General features: G+C 46.9%; 1 protein-coding gene across 4 annotated transcripts in view; it reads right to left on the bottom strand.

Annotated features, from left to right (window-relative positions):
- dag1 (dystroglycan 1) overlaps nucleotides 1–20,013 on the bottom strand; it is a 50,812-nt gene that overhangs the window by 15,171 nt on the left and 15,628 nt on the right. For all 4 annotated transcript variants that reach the window (XM_030419737.1, XM_030419740.1, XM_030419738.1 and 1 more), the window contains exon 2: nucleotides 6,925–7,697. In XM_030419737.1, the coding sequence (XP_030275597.1) occupies nucleotides 6,925–7,350 (426 nt within the window). In that variant the 5' untranslated portion in view covers nucleotides 7,351–7,697. The remainder of the gene's footprint in view (nucleotides 1–6,924; nucleotides 7,698–20,013) is intronic.

Here is a 20,013-nt window from a genome sequence, read left to right as displayed (position 1 = left end):
AATATCAATTTTCATTCTCTTTTTTGAAACTTAAACCAACAAATGAGCTCCTTTTTTTTCTCTTTCTGACTTTTCCTTTGAAGGTCGGGATTTTTCTGTCTTTTGTGAACCACAAAATAAAATGAACTTATAAACTGAAACCTGAAACAGAATCTCACGTTTCGTCTACGTAAAGACAGAAAACACTGATCTTTCTCTGAGATGGTCGTCAGCTGTCTGGTTTCGTCTGAACAACAGTGTCAAATTAAAATACAGTCAGTTAAAGAGAGAAAAGTAGTAAAATCCTCACAGTTTCGACGCCACTAACCGATAATCAAAATAGTCGATCAAAGCCAAAAATTCTGCATCGGTTAACTTTTACAATCAGGAATTTACTTCCTCATAAAACTCAAATGATTAGTTATCATCTCCCTCCATGTATAAAGACATTAAACCTTTAATATCAAGTGTCCTGCATCAGGAACGACGTGATTGGTTGACTGACAGGCGTCTCTGAGACTCTGGTGGTTGCTCGGCAACAGAAAAGACACACGGCAACAACATCAGTATCGACTTCACCGTTTTTTGGAAAGTTAAACCACCAAATGAGCTCCTTTTTCTCTCCCTCGCTCCTCTATTGGAGGTTAGGGAGTCAAACAGTGGCTGCTTGGCTGTAATTATGTGTGCTAAAGGTCAAATGGAAATTGCGCCCTGAAATCCAACACTGACATGAAGGCATCACGGTGACTAACAGAGAAACAGCCGTCCATCACACACAGACGGGATGTTTTCCTGTCATCCGTCGGCTCGAACTAAGAAATTCTGAATGAATTGTCGGCGGGAGCGTATAATTTAGAACATATGAATCAAAAAGCCCCGCCCGCTGTACGTTTAATTACATAGCAACATGGCCACCGCGTTCTGGTGCCAGTAAACGGATCGCGGCGGTGCTAGCTCACAGCGAGGGTGACTCATATGTTCTGCTGTGTGTTTTTATCTTTGGGCCGCCTCCTCCCTCTGCTCCCTTAATACCAGTTTTCCACTGCTGCCCTGCCAGCTAACAGCCACGGAGCTACAGGGGCTTACAGAGGGAGGCTTTCTCTAATGCAGGACAGCACGGACAGACAAAGAGTGACAATACTTTACTATGAGAGGAGAGCTGCGAGCAAAAAAAGGTTCTGGAAGCTGGGGAAGTAAAGAGAGAGAGAGAGATAGGCGTGGTTTTAGAGGAAACGTGGAAAAATACAGAGCAGAGAAAAGAAGGAGAAATAATTGTTGCAGAAAAAATATAAAATGCATGTGTTGCAAGCTAATCAGTAGCTGAGAAGAGACAGAACGCTTCCTGACGTGGAGGAGAAAGGACGAACGACAGCGACAGAAAAGAAAGGGTGGTGGAGGAGGAGGAGGAGGGCAGCAAACACTGGAAATTTAACACGATGCCAAGAAGACAGTGAAGAACAGACGATAATGAATTGAGAGGAGAGGAAGGAGGCGCAGTGGGGAGGAGAAGGGAAAGTTAGTTTTCCCACCAAAATGCCCCCGAGGGGAACGAACCCTCCACAACAGCAAGCTACTGTCTCCATTCATCAGGAGGGAGCGCCTCAGACAGCCAGTCAATGTGTACTGACAACCACACACACACACACACACACACACACACACACACACACACACACACTCTCCCACAGATATGCATACATATCCATGTGTTGGGTTGGCGGTACACTGCGTTTCAACATATTACAGCGAGCAGTTGGAGGGATGATCGTGTCCTCAGAACTACAGTTACATCCAGTTACTACAGTTTTCCTCGCTAATGCTGTTTTAAACAACTGCTGATATCTTGCAGGCGACACGTGTGCTAACAGATTTAACGCTAACAGCAGCTAACGTTAGCTTTAAACTAGAGGACCTAGAAGTTCAACGACGCCCCGTTAACTCGAGGAGGGATCGTTAGCGAGTTCAGACTTGGAACCTGCACGTTTTGACATGTCGATGATGTTACTGTTTATTTTACAGGCTAACCAGAGTCTCAGGCTCCATGTAGGAGACTGTTGGCTCTTTGTGGGACTCTGGTTGTGTTAACGTTACATGAAAGCTCGTTCTGCTCTGTGATCCTCGTCAGGATGTGTGTCTGCTGCTGCTGCACTCCATAAACCAGCCGCGCTATTCTGACTGTACAAACAAATACTGCTGAGACGTCTGACTGTGGGAATAAAAACACATTTACTCTACTAATTAAGCTACATCATCAGACAGGCTACACCTCATTTATATTCTTATTTGAAGACAATAAACACACTTTTGTTTTTCCCAATCTTTTTCTTTCTGGAGATCACAGATGTTCTCTGTGTGTGATGTCAGAGCGGAGCGGAGGGACGCCGTCGTTTTACCAAAGGAACTGTTTGTTATCCAGGAGTGTTGCTGTGGGGAGATTTAACAGAGAGCACTGCAGAGGGGTGGAGGTGGTGGTGGTGGAGATGGAGGTGGTGATGGAGGTGGTGATGGAGGCTCACAGCAGAGAGTAATTATACAGCAGTTAGCTGTTAGCATCTCTTTTTAATCTGCATGCAAATACACAATCAAAATAACTCACAAAGGAATATGCAACATATGCTTTTAGGCACCAAAACACACACACACACACACACACACACACGCACACTCTCACACACACACACACACACACGCGGACTCTCATTTTCTGTGAATTAAAGTACAAAAGCAGTTTTCAGCTAGCGTCGGTAATTTCCTGGATTAAAAAATAAATAAATAAATAAATAAATGAATGAAGGGGGGTTAGCTCGCCTGCCTGCCAGCCAGCCCATCAGCCAATCAGCTAATTACACTGGTAATTGTGGTAATGAGGCTATGGAGAGTGCTCATCTCTTGGCCGGAAAGCCCGTTCTCGCGGCCACTTCCATTAATAACAGTAGACGATACAACCACCGCAGGGCTTTTCACTCCCAGCAGCACCTGCAGACAGATGCTGCCGTCGCACAAAAGGTTCCAACTTTGCAACTGCGGTCGTTTTGGTGAATTATCACGTCGCTGTTGCAGAAATAAAATCACAAACGGTTTCCTTTCCAAGCTAAAGTTGTGTGTTCTGTACCTGCGTTTAAGTTAATTCAAGGCTAAAACATGTAAAACCGTCTCTTCTCTCACACTTTTGGTGACAGACTGAGTTCTCTTCATCATTTCTGCTGGACGTCTGAGTTCCTGCTGTGGTTCAGTCGGCCACGTAGTTGATTCATTTGGTTATTTGCCTGTTTTGACTGGATGTGCTCGGTGCACACTGACGCAGCTGTGGTCCACTTCTGTCCAAAATAGACTCAGCACGTATTCTCCACGGAGAACAGCGCAGAGCTGCTTCTGGGACGCCGGTGGAAACACGAGCATCGGCCCCGGCGACTGTGTTGTGGCCATGACGGGCCTGTTGGGGAACGTCGGTCAGATCACAAGTAACAGGATGCACCAGGAGCCACGACCGTGATTCAAACGAGGCATCGTGGGGCAGATTTAATGCCAGCTTCCTGTACCTGACAGCTTCTAAAGTTACCGCTCTGACACCAGAAGCAGTTCTGTTGAACACCCGCTCAGAGTGTCTGATCGCTGCGTCACTAATTAAACAAACCTTCAGATGTGAAGTGAAGTACTCTACTCGTAAGATCACAGGCTGTATTTCCCATCTGTATTTTCAGGTTAGTTTAATCCTGCGACCTCTTTAAAAGCTCCCTCTCCTCCTCCGAGGTCGACGTCCCGCCCGCCCGGCTGAGGCTCCACAGCTCGACGCGCTGTGAATGGATAATCGCTGGTGTATTCACTGAACGGGGCCCCGACCGCTCAGCAAAAGGTGAATGGGCAGGCGGGCTGTCACAGAGCTGGAGACCTCTCAGACTCTGGCAGATTTTCATAAGAAAAGGCCATTAGTATGAGCGCAACGCCAAGCACAAAAATTGATTTGGCCTTTTCGCTCCACAACCTTGAGCACCGACCTTCGAAATACCTGAGGGGGGGACTCACATCTAAAGAGAAGAGGGAAGGAAGGCGGATGAAGGGGAAGGTGTTGAAATTTGTAATGGAGGAAGGAGCGAGCGTGGAGGGGAAGGAAGGCAGCGCTGAAATTAGAAAAGGAGCAGGAAGTAAACAAACTCTGAAGTCGGAGGTATTACGATGACAGTCCGAGAGCAGAGGAAGAAGTGGAGTCTCGTGGACGGCACCCTGCGTGGATCACATCTCATCTCTGACCTTTTATTTACAGGACAGGAGATTTTACCAAAAGCTGCTTCTGAGGTCACGATCTGCTTCTCTACCTCAGAAAAAACACCTCAGGCCTGTCCTCCATCTCTCCTCCTCTCTCCTCATTGTTCCTTCCACTTCACCCATTTTTTGCAGCTTCTTTGCCCACGCTGTCAGCTCCGATTGGCTCTAATAGGAGGCCCCCAGCTTACAGTGTGACAGATATAATCAGGTTTGGAGGAACAGCTTTGGGCTGCGGGACAAATGGAGAAGCGGGAGGAAAAAGACGGAGGAGGAGGTGAAAATGGTGACGGGAGGAGTGAGAGAAGGACGAGGTGGAAGAAGAGGAGTGTGACTGAAGAACGAGGGAGGAAGAGGAGGAGGAGGGTGAAATATGGTGGAGAGGAAAGGTCAAGAAAAGAGAGAAGTGAGGAGATGTGATGTCGAGGGAGGAAAGAAGACGGAGCGGCTCAATCCAATTTCTCATTTCTGTCTCCAGTTCTGGAGTTCCACCTCTTTTCTTGCGGACGGCTGATTGGACGTCTGCTTGTGTTTGTTTACATAAAAGGCCTCCATGAATAAACTTGTTGGGGACACGAGATGTGTCGGGACTGGACCGAGGTGTGAGGAGACAGTAGAGAAGAAAACAAGTGAGCACGACCTCTCAAATAAAACCTCCGCAGTCAGTTTTTATTTCCGTCTCCAGGAGCTGAGATAAGCCGGGCAGCTGACCCGATGAGTTCGGTATCAGCCGTCACATGAAATCGGCATCACATCCATTTAAACTCCCAGACGGAGCACACACGGCGCCCGTCGAGCAGAAACTCTGCAAACAGCCTCGTTCAGCCGGCTGTAAACTGCATAGAAACATCAGGATGAGTGAAGAAGAGTTCCTACGGAGAACGAGATCTAACATCCGGAAACACCAAATCACTGATCCTGCTTAACACCACAAAACAGAGAATTCAGACGGTGTTGAATTATTATTTATATATGACATTTTTGCGGCCGGGTGTGGAGGAATAACGTCTCTGTGCAGTCTGATGGTGTCAATGAGCCGGGTAGTTATTAGAGAAGTTAAAAGTATGAGAATATTTTCATGCTGCTCATCAGCGGGAAGCCAGATTGATATGATCTGATGTGAGCTGACAGGGGTGGAGGAGAGGAACAAGGGAGGGGGAGGATGTGGAGGAAGAGATAGGACTTAAAAGCAAAAGAGGGATGAAGGCCGGGGAGGAGAGGAGAGGAAGAGGAGAGGAAGAGAGAGGCTGAATATGATGGGAGGATGGAGGGAGGAGAGCGAGGGAAGATAGAAAGGTAAGAGCGATGACTGGTTAGAGATGGAGATGATGTGAGGAAGATAAAAGACAGGAAGGAAGGAAGGAAGGAAGGAAGGAAGTATGAAAGGTTTAGCCCGCAGGAGTGAGAGAGGAGAATGAATGAAGGGAGGAAAGGAAGAGAGAGAGAGAAAGCGCTGGTGTGAAAGTACATGCAGAGGTGTGTCTGGAACAATTAGAGAGGTGTGGGGGGAGAGACGGAGAGGGATGAGTTAAATCTGTTATAGCTGGAGGTGAAGTCTGAGAGGATGGAGGGAGGAGAGGAAGATAACTGACATTAAGAGAGGGGACAGGAGGATGAATCGCTGGGATTAGACTGAAGAAGGGCCAGAAAGAGAAGAAAACAGGAGGAGGAAGAGAGCGAGAGAGAGAGGGCAAAACTACTAAAGCCTCCGACTCAGACGTGAGGCTACATATATTATAGGAAATTGGCCATCGTGGAAAATGCAGTGCAATTAAAAAAGGGCATATTGCTCCGAATGGCTGCAGATATGAGTCGCCTGCGGGCAGGTTGTGAGCAGCGAACACGTCTGCATCGCTGCACTGACACATCTTTTAGGGAAATGTGTCCTTTCTGATTGTTCACCGGGTTCACCTGGAGTCAACCGGCTCAGCGAGCTGGAGGCAGCCGCACCCCGACGCCCCGTCACCTCCGTCACTCCTCCACCTCCCCGCGTGTTCCATCTGTGACCGCGGCTAAACATTTAGAAACCCGTCGATAATGTTTATGTGACAGAGGGTCAAATTCTTGATGTTTAAAGGACGCCGCAAACAGAAAAAAGTAAGAAATTATAAGAAATTAGCTGAACGATTTAGTTTCAAGCGGATTAAACAACGTTAATTATGTTTAAGCTGCCAAAGAGGAACCGGGCGTGTTCACGTTACAGTCACCAAAACATGGAAACTCATCAGGTTTCACAAACAACCAGAACAACGTGGTGCGTCTCCGTGCAGCTCGTCTGCAGAAGCTCCGAGGTGGAGCGGCCTGCAGACGAGTGTTTGAGCTCCAGTTGTGAGCAGGAAACGACTGCAGTCCTTTGTTTGTTTGATGAACTTCAGTCTAAACGACTTTGCTAATTTTATGAGAATTTCCTAGAAACCTTATTTTTCTTTCCTGCTTCAGGAAATGACTTCTGTTTGAGGCTCCAGAGGCTCCGGCCTGCTGTGGTTTGGCTCTTCTAACGCAGCACAAACCCTCCAGAATCCAGAAAAACCTCTATTTGGGTTTCTGTTATTGGAGTTTTATAAGCGTTTGTTCAGAGGAGAAAGTTAGAACTCACACACAGCAGCTCACAGGATCATTTCAGCAAAACCACTGTGGAATAAAACAGAAGAGAGAGAAGGAACAAGCAGCTGACGTGTGACTCACCTTGACAATATCACCCAGGTAAACGTCCTCCATCTTGTTTGGCACCTTCATCTGGAAGATCCGCCCCACCACCGCCGAGGAGTCTGGGAAGGCAGCGGGTGCAGCCGCGTTCTGCTGAGTCGCCGCAGCCTCACCGGTCTCTATGGCGACAGCATCCATCGCCCGGATACTTTCCGTCACTTCCTGGAAGTCGTGAAGGAACGAGGAGTGCATGGAGGCCTCCAGCTCGCTTCCTCTGCCTTCCCCGCCGGCCTCCATGATCACCATCTCGCCCAGCACGTCGATCTCCACCTCGGCAGTGACGGGCGGAGGCAGCCAGCCCGCTACGGCGAGAAGCAAGCCCAGCAGCAAGGCTCTAGTCCTGGGTAGTCTGACATCGAGGCCCCTGCTCGCCCCGAGGCTTCCCAAACTTAGTTTATTGCGCATTCTTTGCCTTTTGTCACTGACGCAGAAAGTAAAATAAAAAGGAGGATGTCCAAGTGGGAGGGGGGGACGCAGGAGGGAGCATGCACCCCCGACAGATCGAGCAAATCCCTCCTTTCAAATCTCCCTCCCTCCTTCTCCTTCTCCGCCCACTCTTCAGCCGAAAGCTCTCCTGCTCGCCTGGCGCCGGGCGAGACTCTTCCCTCCTTCTTCTGCTCCTCCTCCTCCTCCTCCTCCTCTTTTGTCCTCCTTTCCCTCCTCCCTCGGCTTTATTCTTCCTCTTCCCCTCGGCCCTTTGTGCTCGCCCCTCAGAGGTTTAGGAGTCCCATTGTGCCGAGCACCTTTGAGATCTGTGAGGAGAGACAGACAAGAGAGACAAAGACAGAAGACACGGTTAGAGGAGTCGCTTTCAGAGCAGGAAGACACGTCCAGCCTCCAAACGCTCCACACTCAGTCCCGCCACAACCTCAACACCACCTCGACACCACAACGTAAAGCGCCGCACTGAATCAAAAGTCAATCCCCTTGATAAGTTCAGCCCCTTAAACTGATTCGTGCCACGCAAATCTCATTGTCGATAGAAATCCATCATGAAGGGGGGGAAGGGAGGGGGGATAATATTATCAATGCTGTGGAGTAATCTGATTAGTTCTTGCAACAATTCTGGCTCTCTCACTTTCGCCCTCTCTCTCCTCTCACGAGCTCACACGTCTTCTCAGAAATCGCTCATCGGCGACTTCAGACCGGAGAATAGAAGAAGAGCCGGAGGGAGAGGACGGAGAGGGGGAGAGAGAGAGGTGGTGGTGGTGATGGAGGGAGAGAACAAGATGGATGGATGGAGGGGGGAGTAAAGGTGATATACGGTGGGACCTTGGATTAGCCAACAATCCCGAAACCAGTCAAAGCCTTCTTGGAACCGCTAATGAATGCATGCCTCCTCTATTGTGAGAGGGGTCAAACTGAGTGTGTGTGTGTGTGTGTGTGTGTGTGTGTGTGTGTGTGTGTGTGTGTGTGTGCGCTGGTGTGTGATGTTGTGTGCATTGTCAGTGTGGAGGACTGAACTCTGGGTTTGTTATTCATACAGCTCTTTTATAGAGAAGAGGATCCCCTCCTGCGCAAGTGTGTGTGTGTGTGTGTGTGTGTGTGTGTGTGTGTGTGTGTGTGTGTGTTTCGACACAACCGATTTCCCCCGAGGGCTTTCGTCAGAGAGAAAGAGATGGACAGAAAGCAGAACAGAAAGAATGAAAGAGAATAAGAAAGGCAGAAGGGGGGAAAGAGCGCGCCCCCCCGCTGAGGCTCCACGCTGCCCGCTGGAGAAAGTGAAATCACCGCAGGACTCCCCCGGCAACAACAACCCGCGGCCTCCCAGGTAGCTTTTGACCGACTCAAAGGACTCTTTGTTGTTGCTACCTCGCCCTCGCTGCGCATCACCTTTGGAGGAAACTTTGTTTTTTTAATCACGAGCCGTTCCCCTGCTGTTAAAGCTTTTGTCGACTTCAGGAAGTAAAATAGCTTCGACTCAAATTCTTCTTCTTCTTCTTCTGCGCTCCTGCAAGCCGAGAATTCTTTAGCTTTGTGAAAGTCAAGACATCCACTCTTTGAAATGTAGTTCTTTCATTGATGCTACCTTGGAATTATTCCCGCTCACTATCTGGAGCGTTAAAGTTTTTACCAAGCCCTCCTGAAAGTAGTCCAAGATGGCTGCCAGGGATAAACTCCTTTCCTTTCATGTAGGCTACCTTCCACCGCAGCGCCGGGGGCAACATCCCTCCTATTTCCCCTTTCCCCTTATTGCCTTTTCACTGCTGTTCAGTCTGTCATCTGTTTCTCTTTCTTTATAATCCTTTTATTTCTTATTTCATTGCATCTCTCTGACTCTCAGGATGTCTTCATAGTTTCTTCCTTTTCCTTTTGTCTGTCTCACACAGCTTTCTGTTTCCTGTCCTCTAAAAGAGGTACACCACACCTGCTCTCAGGACCTGTTCAGACCTGCTGTCAACATCCATCATGAGATATCCAATCACAAGGTGACAGCTCTGAGAACAGGTGTGAACAACTCCAGGACACATCGAGGACGCAATCTGATCTCCGTGTGCTTTACTGTGATGTAAATTACATGTTTGGACTCTGTTAACCTGTCAGCGTCAGCAGCAGCTGTCTGAGTCACCAGACCCCCTTAACAAATGGTCTCTTTTTAAGAGTTGTTGGGTTAAAACAAACTTTATGACCATTGTGAAACACTATCTTGGACAAATTCTTAATCCCAGGTGCCTTCTTGTAAATTCGGCATTAAATGCAAAACATAAAATGAACCATTAACTCAATACCACCAGACTCCCTTAACAAATCAGCCAATTTTAGGAGTTGTTCAGTAGGATAACACTTTATAAACATTATGAAACTGTGTCTCTGACAGATTCTAACTCATTGTGTCTTTGTTGTAAATTCTGCATGAAATGTAATACATAAAGCCAACTATTAACACAATTTCACCAGACTCCATTAAGAAATCCGCTAATTTTAGGCGCTGTGAAGTAGGATAACACTTTGTAAACATTATGAAACTGTGTCTGTGACAGATTGTAACTCATTGTGTCCTTGTTGTAAATTCAGCATTAAATCTTTCAGCTGAAGTTGTTTGTCTCCTTGTAAAAAGTGTCAGTTTGTGGCAGCATGTCTGTACCAGCCTGTCTGCTTCTGTGTCTAAAGTGCTAAAGTCTTACCTGCCAACATTGATCAGCTGTTTGAACACACTGTTTACACTGATTTCACCATTTACACTCCATTTATGAAAGAAGAAACATGTTATTGATCTAAACATGTCACATGTTACAAAGACACTAAACAGTAACAATATAGGCTACTTCTTTGTCCCCGTGGAGAAAGTCCCCAGACTCCCTTAACAAATGTGTCAGTTTAGTGAGTTGTTGAGTTGGAGACACTTTATAAACTCTGTGAAACTCTGTCTCTGACTCATTCTGCATTATTTGGACCTTCTTGTAAATTCTGCAAATGTTCTACGTTAAGTTTCTTCTTCCTTTTCCATAAATTAAATAAAGAGCGGGGAAGTGAAATCTGATCCCAAAGCGAGCTGACGGCTGAGAGCTGTCCACTTGTGATCGGATCACTGAGGACGGATGTTGACACCAGGTCTGAACAGGGCCTCTGAAATCTCTAAACCCTTCAAGGCCTTTTTCCCCCTCCTCATCAAAAACACAGCCTGTCTATTCATGGCGTGACAATGGAGCTGATGATGGCGGGGGAGTGTCGCTGTGAGAGCTGTCCACGCCGCTGGATAAAGAAGAACTGCCACACAGAGAATGAAGGACACACACAGACAGAGAGGTAAAGAGACGCTACCACCTACAACACCACCCTCCCTCTGAAAACACACTCCACCCTCCTGCGGGCATCCCGACACTGACGCAGAGACCACAGAGGAAGAAGTGCCAGACTGATCGTTCTCTGCAGCAGAAGTAGATGTTTGAGATTAACACCAACACAACAAACTCAAAGAGTAAAAAGAGACTAAATGTCAGACAAACTTCACCTGAGTCCACCTGCAGTCAGGGGCCTCCTGATTGGCCCAAAACATCAAAGAACTACGAGTTAGAGGTGTGTGTGTGTGTGTGTGTGTGTGTGTAGCATTAGCATTTAGCCTGAGGTTGTGGGGCCAGTCGGGGGGAGACTTGTGTGTGTTTTTATGGATGTGTCAGCCCAAACTAGTTCACCGGGCGCCATGGTGACACCTTTGTTCTGACCAGGCACTTAACTGTGTGTGTGTGTGTGTGTGTGTGTGTGTGTGTGTGTGTGTGTGTGTGTGTGTGTGTGTGTGTGTGTGTGTGTGTGCGCGTGTGTGAGAGAGAGAGAGACTCTCCTCCTATTGGTCGAGGTCTGGCAGAGTCTCTCGCTGCCCTGCAATTACTTAACCAGTGAGTGCAGATTTACGGTGTTGGAGGAATGATTGTCCGGAAGACTTTCCCACATGTTGATCACATCGGGCTGCGTGGGCGGGAGGACGAGCCGGGACATTAAAACACGCTCACATGTTCGCATGTGTTCTGAGCGTTTAGGGATTATCACTAAATGCTGAAAGTTCATTCCTCGTCTCTGTATTTGTCCCGACTGGAACTGAAACAGAAGCAGCTTATGAACTCGAGGAACGCCGAGCGGCGTGTTGAAAAACAAGCCTTTTAATAATTGGCTTCATGTTGTCTTTGCTTCACAGAACCAGGGATAATTAAACGGATGTACTCGTCAGACTAATGGAGTGGGTTTCTGGCTAAACACAAAAGGTAGCGTCCTGAATAGAGAGCGTGAACGCAGCCGAGTTAATCCTCGACACTTCTGCAGCTCGCTGTGTAAACTCGACGCTTCACTGAAGGCTTCTTGTTGTTGTTCGCTGTGTGTTTGTGTAAAGCTGATGATCTCCATGAACAGAAAAAATAACTGAGGAATCCTGGAGGATATTATTATTATTTTCTTTCTGAAACCACAGCAGCTGCAGCGCTCAGAGAAACGAGGCGACGCTCTGCAGAACAAGCCCACAGTAATGGAAGTGTAACGACCGGGTCAGAACACGAGCTTCTCCCAGTCAGACGTCACATTAAAGACACTTTTAAAGGTTCTGAATCCCAAACTGATGTCAGACACACTGACACTGGGTTGTTTCAGATCAATCTAAAGGTTGATGATTTATTCTGCAGTCAGCATCGTTTGATTCTGTCCAAAGTCCATTTTCTTTGTCTGGAATGGATGAACTTGTCAGAATTTATCAGAACATGGTGTTTTCTTTTGTTTCTCAGGTTGTTGAGCTACTTTTTCTCTGTCTGTGGATGTTTGAGACTTCCATGTGATTTCTGTCCCTATGTGACCTTTCCTAAGCAAGTTACAGCCATTTATCATATCATCATCTTCCATGAAACAGCGGTACCATCCTAAATTTCATTTTCTGACCATGTAGTTGTGTCCAAAAAAAGTCTAGTGAGTAAATAGAGAGGTCCAAAATAGACATGTGATCCACTTATAAAGCTGAGAAAGTCACTTTACAGAGTTTTTAAAGCATGCAGCACAAATGTTACTGAACATTCTCCAACAGAAGTTATTTCGGGTCGCCGCCGGCTGCCCGGGTGTTTCAGGGATAACAGAATATCAAAGCTGATAAAACATAAGTTAAAAATCTTTGCTGCTTTCTTGTAAATATATCTAAATAGTAAATTCATGGATGATTAGCCGTCTGTATCGTCCTCGGCTTCTTTACGATGACTTCAACATCAGACTTCCTTCTTCAGAGTGAAGCAGCTCTGAGGTAAAAATAAATATCCAGACATGACACCTCGTCCCCTCGTCCCCTCGTCCCCTCGTCCTCCTCACGATCAGGTTGCGAGGACATCTTTATAAATAAACAGTTAACTGGACACTCGCATGCCTTCGCTGCCTCTCTTCCTCTCGGGGGGTTGAATGGACTTGGACGGGAAAATGGGGGACAGGGCAGCGAGAGGCGACCGGGGAGCAGGGTTCAGAGAGGAGACGGAGAGCACAATGTGAAAACTGCTGCATGAAATCTAAAGTTAGCAGCAGGCAGATGCATTTCCTATTTTGTTCTTACCGGGCTGCTTGTCCAGAGATATCTGACGGGTTTTATGCCTCGTTACTCTCCGATGTTAACATCTGACAAACGTCTCAGCGGGCTGATATCCAACCTGTTCATCTCAGAGTCAGAAATAAATGTCTCACTCAACGTGCAGCCGGCTTTACTTTAACAATTAGTTTATTTAATTCAGCTTAAATCCGTTAATCATTGAAGTGAAATGTTGAGATTTTGTTTTGTTTTTTGCCGCTCGTGTATCATCAGCTGATCTGAGAGCATCAGACAACAGTTTTTGATATTTCCCGACTCATTTTGCTGACGTGATCTTTCACTTACAGGATGCCTCCAACTCCCAGAACACATCTCACCCTCCTCCTACAGAGGGCTGATCGTCAGCTCCTCTTTATTGTTCGGGTGGAGGATGGAGGAGACTTCCTGGGTGGTGTCATGAGACGAGAGACAGACTTTAATGCCGTCACTGGGGTCTGATGAAGAGGAGGGGACGGGACGGAGGACAAGGACGCTAACATTCCTAGAAAGTCTTTGATTCTCTCCCACGTGAGGAAGGTGAGCACACTGTAAAGAAGAAGTCCGACACCAGCGAGAGAAAGCGCCCTGAAACTAAATATTAACAACTATTTAATTAAATGTTAACTAGATGCTTTAATACAAAACTTTATCAATCAGGTTGTCAATCAACAATAAACTCTTTGGCACCAAAAGGTTTTAAACTGATGAATTAATCATAGAAAAATTAGTTACCAACTATTTTCATAACCGATAAATCACTTCAGTTTTCTTTTCCTCGTCATTTATAATATAACATTATATATAACAGCAGATGAAGAACTCTGTCTCTGAAACTGATGTCTCACAATCTTTTGGGCATTTTGAGTAAACATGAATCGATTAATTGTTCAAATAATCAGCAGATTAATCAATAATGAAAATAAGTGGCAGTCTAGTGGAGGACGTTCTTTCACATGTTAGTGACCAAACGACAGACTGATGAGATGAGAGGCCGTTAAATCAATGTATTAAATGATTCTTAATTGCAGCCAAAATATAAAATAATGAAAAAAAGCCACAACTGTCTATTAATAACTTGTATATTTCTTGTAGATTACATGAAAGCTCGATATTCACAGCGATTCTTTGTGGACGTCCAAATCTAAAAATCATTTTATGTGAAGTGGTGCTCGTTAGTTTTGCCCTGAGCAAACTTCTCTGCACATCTTTACTCACCATCTCTCTGATTATCAAACATAACAACTAACTTTATAACCGTGTTGTTTCCCGTCAGTCGTCTCACAGCAACTGTCTCAAATAAAGAACTCAGCGTCCAAATAAAGGAAGTGAATCCCTCCACACGCAGCCAATCAGGAGCTCTCTCCCCTCCATCAGCCTCACTTTCACTCCACCTCCTCTTCCTCCCTCTCTCCTCTCTTCACCTTACAGTCACAGCCGAGGCCTCTGATTGGCCGAGAGCGCCCGGAGAAACAGAAGCAGGACGGAGACTTTCTAAAACGGTGACATTCCTGAGGAAGCTCGCAGACTGACAGGTGACACTGACGCCACGCAGGACCGAAATACTACAACACACACACACACACACACACACACACACACACACACACACACACTCACACACACACACACACACACACACACACACACACACACACACACACACACACTCACTGTTGCAGCTGCTGGATTACGTTGCGTAGGTGTTTACCTTTACAATGAGATTTGGATATTTAAAGCAGCGATTAGGCACATTTGAGGTATTTAGGCGGCTCGCTCATCCACAGCGATCTGCAGGCTGTGAGGACGAGAGAGAGATTATGTTTCCGGTGTGTGAGGAGAGAGGAAGTCTGCATTGTTCTTCAACAGTGTGTGTGGGAGAGAGAGGATGACGGAGTGTGTGTGTGTGTGTGTGTGTGTGAGCATTTAGAAGTCATTATCGGCTGCTTATGGACGAATTTCAAAAACAGCTCTGAGAGAAAAAAACTGAACAACCTGTGAGGAAGCAGCTGCCTGGAAACAGGTTCTGATGTGAACGTACGGCAGCGAGGAGACGTCTGTGCGTCACGGCAACAGTGAGCGAGGAGACAAGGAGACAAGGAGAGGAGACAGGGAGTGAAGAGGGGGAGGTGATAGGAGAGAAGGAAAGGAAGGGAAGAGGCAGTAGGAGACCAGAGATGAGGCAAGGAAAGAGAATGAGACTGGAGGTGACAAGGAGGGGAATCAAGGACAGGATAGAGGAAAGGAGACGAGGTGAGACGAGAGGAAAGGAGATGGGGGGAAGAGACTAGGACAAATGACAAAGACAGGAAACATGGAGAGGAATCAAGGAGACGAGATAAGACGAAAGGAGACAAGGAGAGGGGAGGAAACAAGAGAAGGAGACAAACGAAGAGAGAAAACAAGGAGAGGAATCAAGGACAGGCATAGAGGAAAGGAGACGAGGTGAGACGAGAGGAAAGGAGATGAGAGGAGAGACTAGGACAAATGACAAAGACAGGAAACATGGAGAGGAATCAAGGAGACAAGACAAAACGAAAGGAAACAAGTAAAGGAGACAAACGAAGAGAGAAAACAAGGAGAGGAATCAACTAGTAAAGATAAAAGGAGGGAGGAGGCGTGGAAAGGAAAGGAGAGGAAAGGAAATGAAAGGAGAGGAAATGAATGGACCCGAGGAGATGAAAACAGAATAATTACATATCAAACTACATTTTCTCTCCATCTTTGCTGCAGTAAAGTGAAGATGAACTCAACGACGTGACGACTTCTGAATCAAACCTCAGTTAACATCTTATTAATTCCACAAAAAAACAAAGTGGTGAAATGAGACGTTGACTGACAGAAGATCAGAGAGGACAGAGGAGCCGAGCAGCAGGGAGTCAGAGCTCCACCAGAACCAGAACCAGAACCGGAACAAACACCACGTTACAAACCTGCAACAACCACAAACCAGCCGGCAGGAATAACAACTCCCGACAGAGAGATCCGGCCACTCCTCGCTCACACCGGCTGTGATATCGCTGTCAGAAAAGCGTGTGTGTGTGACGGACAGCTGGAAACAGATGTGAACCCGACTCATAAAACACGAGGACGTGGTGGGAAAACCAGCGGAGCGGAAAAACAACACGACAGAAGGACGAGAAAGGAGCGAGCGGCGGCTGGCAGCAGGCTCCTGCGTGGGCGGAGTCACGTGTAAATATGATCCATCATGAAACTGATCCGGCTGCAGATGTCCGTCCATGCTGCACCTCTCCAGCCACAGATGTGTGTACACATGGATCAGAAATCTGAGCTGTGATGTCATGACATTAACCTGGTGTTTGTGTACGACGGAGTTAAAAGTCAGACAGAACCAGTTATTGATTTTGTTTCATGACTTTCCGTCGTGTGCTGATGAAGACGCAGGTGATAAGAAGGAGATCTGCAGCAGGAGGCTCATCTTTGAGGCACGGAAGCCATATTGAGCTACAAAGACACAACAGGGCGACTCGTGACCCGACATGCTGAGGGTGGGGAAGCTCTTCCGGACCTCCCGGCGCTCCCAAAACACACCAGGAAGGTTTTGTTCTCTCGAGTTACGCGGGCGACCTGCGGCGACCGGGGACGCCATTTATTATCTCCTAAAACAAGATCGCTATCTACCAAATAATCCTCCCGTCAAAAACAAGATTGTTTTACCATGAAAGCTCGACGCTTCAGACGAGCATCACAGGAACATCTTCTGCTTTGTTGTTTCAACATTAGCAAAGAAATCAAACCAAACGGTGAACTTGACTGAGATGAAAGAAGCAGAAAAACTTCCTGCTGATAGAAAATATTGTTCAGATTGAAGTTTGGTTTCCTCCTGCCACTGTAATGACTTCACAAAGACTTCCTGTCCCCCCCCGAGGGCTCGATGGGCTTCAAGTTCCTCGAAATGAGGATTTAATTTGAGGCGAGGCAAAAAAAAAAAAATAAAACGAAAAGTGGGACCAGCGGGGCAGAATCATGGGAATTGCGGTTCTTTTGCGAACGCAGCCAAACACGCGTCCACTTTGATTAGAGTCGTGTTTTTGGAACGCCGAAGCATCAGCGCTTTCACCCGCTCGCTCACAAAACTCATAGGCTTTAAAGAGAGTGTGTGTGTGTGTGTGTGTGTGTGTGTGTGTGTGTGTGTGTGTGTGTGTGTGTGTGTGTGTGTGTGTGTGTGTGAGCGAGTGAAGGCTAACAGCTCATAAGGGGAAAGAGCGGCGATGCTTTGCGCATCTCAGTAGGCTAATTATAACACTGCAACGGCTGCAAAAATGAAACATGAAAGAATTAAAGATCACAAAGAGAGAGAGAGATGGAGTGGTGAGAGAGAGAGAGAGAGAAGAAAACAACAGAGGGAGAATAAAAGAGAAGGAGGAAACACAATTATTGTTAAAGAATGTGTAGGCAGCAGCAGTAATTACATTTCACTCCAATTAGATCGCTGAAGTTGTGTTTCCTCTCTCGCCTGTTTTTTAGAACACACACACACCAAACTAACTTAAATAACGAGCAGCGCAGCAGGACGACTGTCGCGCCTGAACACACCTGAACACACCTGAACACACCTGAACACACCACACAGACTACAGCCGACTAGCTCGCACTAACTGCGTTTGAGAGGAAAAACCTCTTCAACCCAGCAGATCATCTGTAGACGTCACTTCTAATGGAGAACAGATTCTAGTGGTTTTGAAATATTTGCAAGTTATCAACACGAGGCGCCAAAACACAGAGATGTGTCGGTCACATATCTGCTCTCTGTTCAAGGTCCGCTGTCAGAGTGTGTGTCCGTGTGTGTCCGTGTGTGTGTGTGCGCGCGTGTGTGTGTGTGTGTGTGTGTGTGTGTGTGTGTGTGTGTGTGTGTGTTTCTGACTTTCAGGGACACATTTAAAACCTCAGCTGAGTTCAGTGAGGACGACGCTGATGAATGAAAAGAATGATGTGAGGGTCAGCGGCTGAGGTTACAGTCAGAGAGACGACTCCAGGAAATGATTCAAGTCCATGAAAAGTCCAAAATGACATGAATCAACGTGTGTGTGTGTGTGTGTGTGTGTGTGTGTGTGTGTGTGTGTGTGTGTGTGTGTGTGTGTGTGTGTGTGTGTGCGTGGCCGGGTCCAACTGGGACCACCAGCCAGGACTTGAGATACACTGACAGCTGGGAGCAGCTGGTCACATGTGAGTATTTGACTGTGTGTGTGTGTGTGTGTGTGTGTGTGTGTGTGTGTGTGCATGTGTTTTAGATGTGTGTGTGTGTGTGTTTTAGACAGCTGGGGACAGTTGCTAGTGTGACAGAAAATGACAGCCGGGCAACACGAGACCTTCTATATGCTCCACCACACACACTGACACACACACACACACACACACACACAGGCGTCCTCACCCCTCTCCCCCTCCTCACCCCTTCAGACGGCGCTGCAGACTTGCTAATCTGCGCCCTTTAATCCGAGCGTCTCTTCAATCCGTGCACTTTCCCTCCCAGGTGCCATCCAATTCCCTCCCAGCGTGCTCTGCCTTGCTTCCCTCCGACAGCTCCGATCGGGGTAAATAACCCGACGGGCACTATTTTTAGACTTAAACACAGTCAGAGGTCACAGCGAGTTACGCTGAAGTCAAACTCGCGCGACAAATTCATACGAGCGATAACTTATTTCATAAAAACAAGTCTGCCGTGTGTTTGGACGAAGCGGTTTGACCTTCACTCATCGTCTCACACACACACACACACACACACTCTCTGCTCAGATAAACAGCTATTTCTGTACCGCCAGCGAGTCGATACGCTTTATATTTATAATATGAATCATTTTATAAGACTGGATGTCAGTGCAGCTGTTCACAGGCTGAGACAGGCGTCTCGTCTGAGATGAAACAGGCTTCATCTGCTGCAGCGAAAGCAGAGAGTTTGCTTCCAAAATGTCATTTTCATTTTAAATATTTCTTTATGTTTGACGGATTCTTGCAATCTAAATCTAAACATTGTGACAGTTGTGGAAGTGGAAGACTTTAGAGTCGCTCTGACAGTAACTCTGTGTAAACCTGCAGATGTGGATAATTCAGAGCTGGGAATTATTCTCACTCACAGATTATTTCAGTCACTATTATTATAAATAACCTTTACAAAAATGTCACATGTGAATTTGAGAATCTTCACTAAAAACCCTCAAATCTCTTCCAGGAGTCTTCAGGTGTTCGGAGTTTGATTGGACTTCCTGTCCGGCTCCGTTCAGCTCCAGAACACAAACAACATCTCAAAGATAAACAGGACTAATCTGGGTCAGCCGAGCCGAGCCGAGCCGAGCCGAGCCGAGCGCAGGTGAGGAACCACACAAGAGTTTGTCTACACACACCGCAGTGACCTGGATACTGCAGCAGCCGGTACGTCCTCTGTGTGTGTGTGTGTGTGTGTGTGTGTGTGTGTGTGTGTGTGTGTGTGTGTGTGTGTGTGTGTGTGAGATGAGTTTGCAGTGATAGCCATCTCCTCCCGTTCCTCCGGCTGATGCAGGTCATCAATTCTCATCTGTGTGTCTCTGCTATCTTCACGTTCAGCACCGAGTTATAAATACACGAGCAGGCAGCGACCGACGCAAACCAGTCGGCAAGTCTGCTGATGAGCCGGTCGGACACGAGCAGAAACAGTCGTCCACCTGAACTCACAACACAACACAACACAACACGTCACGACAGCAGCCTGCAAACCTGCACAGGCTGTCAGCAGACAAACAACAAGACAACAAAATGTTTTTTATCTGAAGGACGATGCTTCTGGTTTCCAACAATCCTGCCTCTTTATTCTCACTATTAACCTCACGCTGACGTACACACCGTCACTGGATCAGTCTGGTACTGAAGAGAACTTAAAAATGTGTCGATCCTCAGACAGCTTCTCAGAAATCTACCTTTCATACGTCCCACCAACATCTTCCTTCCTGCAGTCAACAGATCAGCGGTCAATAACAGCATCTCTCTCTTTATTCAGTCGGCTCAGAAGTCCGATCCGTCCCTCAGTCAGCTTCTCCTTCACTCAATCAGCCCGT

Source organism: Sparus aurata, chromosome 6 (assembly GCF_900880675.1).
Source record: "Sparus aurata chromosome 6, fSpaAur1.1, whole genome shotgun sequence".
In the NCBI taxonomy this organism is placed as follows: domain Eukaryota; kingdom Metazoa; phylum Chordata; class Actinopteri; order Spariformes; family Sparidae; genus Sparus; species Sparus aurata.
The sequence above is the reverse complement of the archived record's forward strand: the minus strand, read 5'-3'. Positions and strand labels throughout refer to the sequence as shown.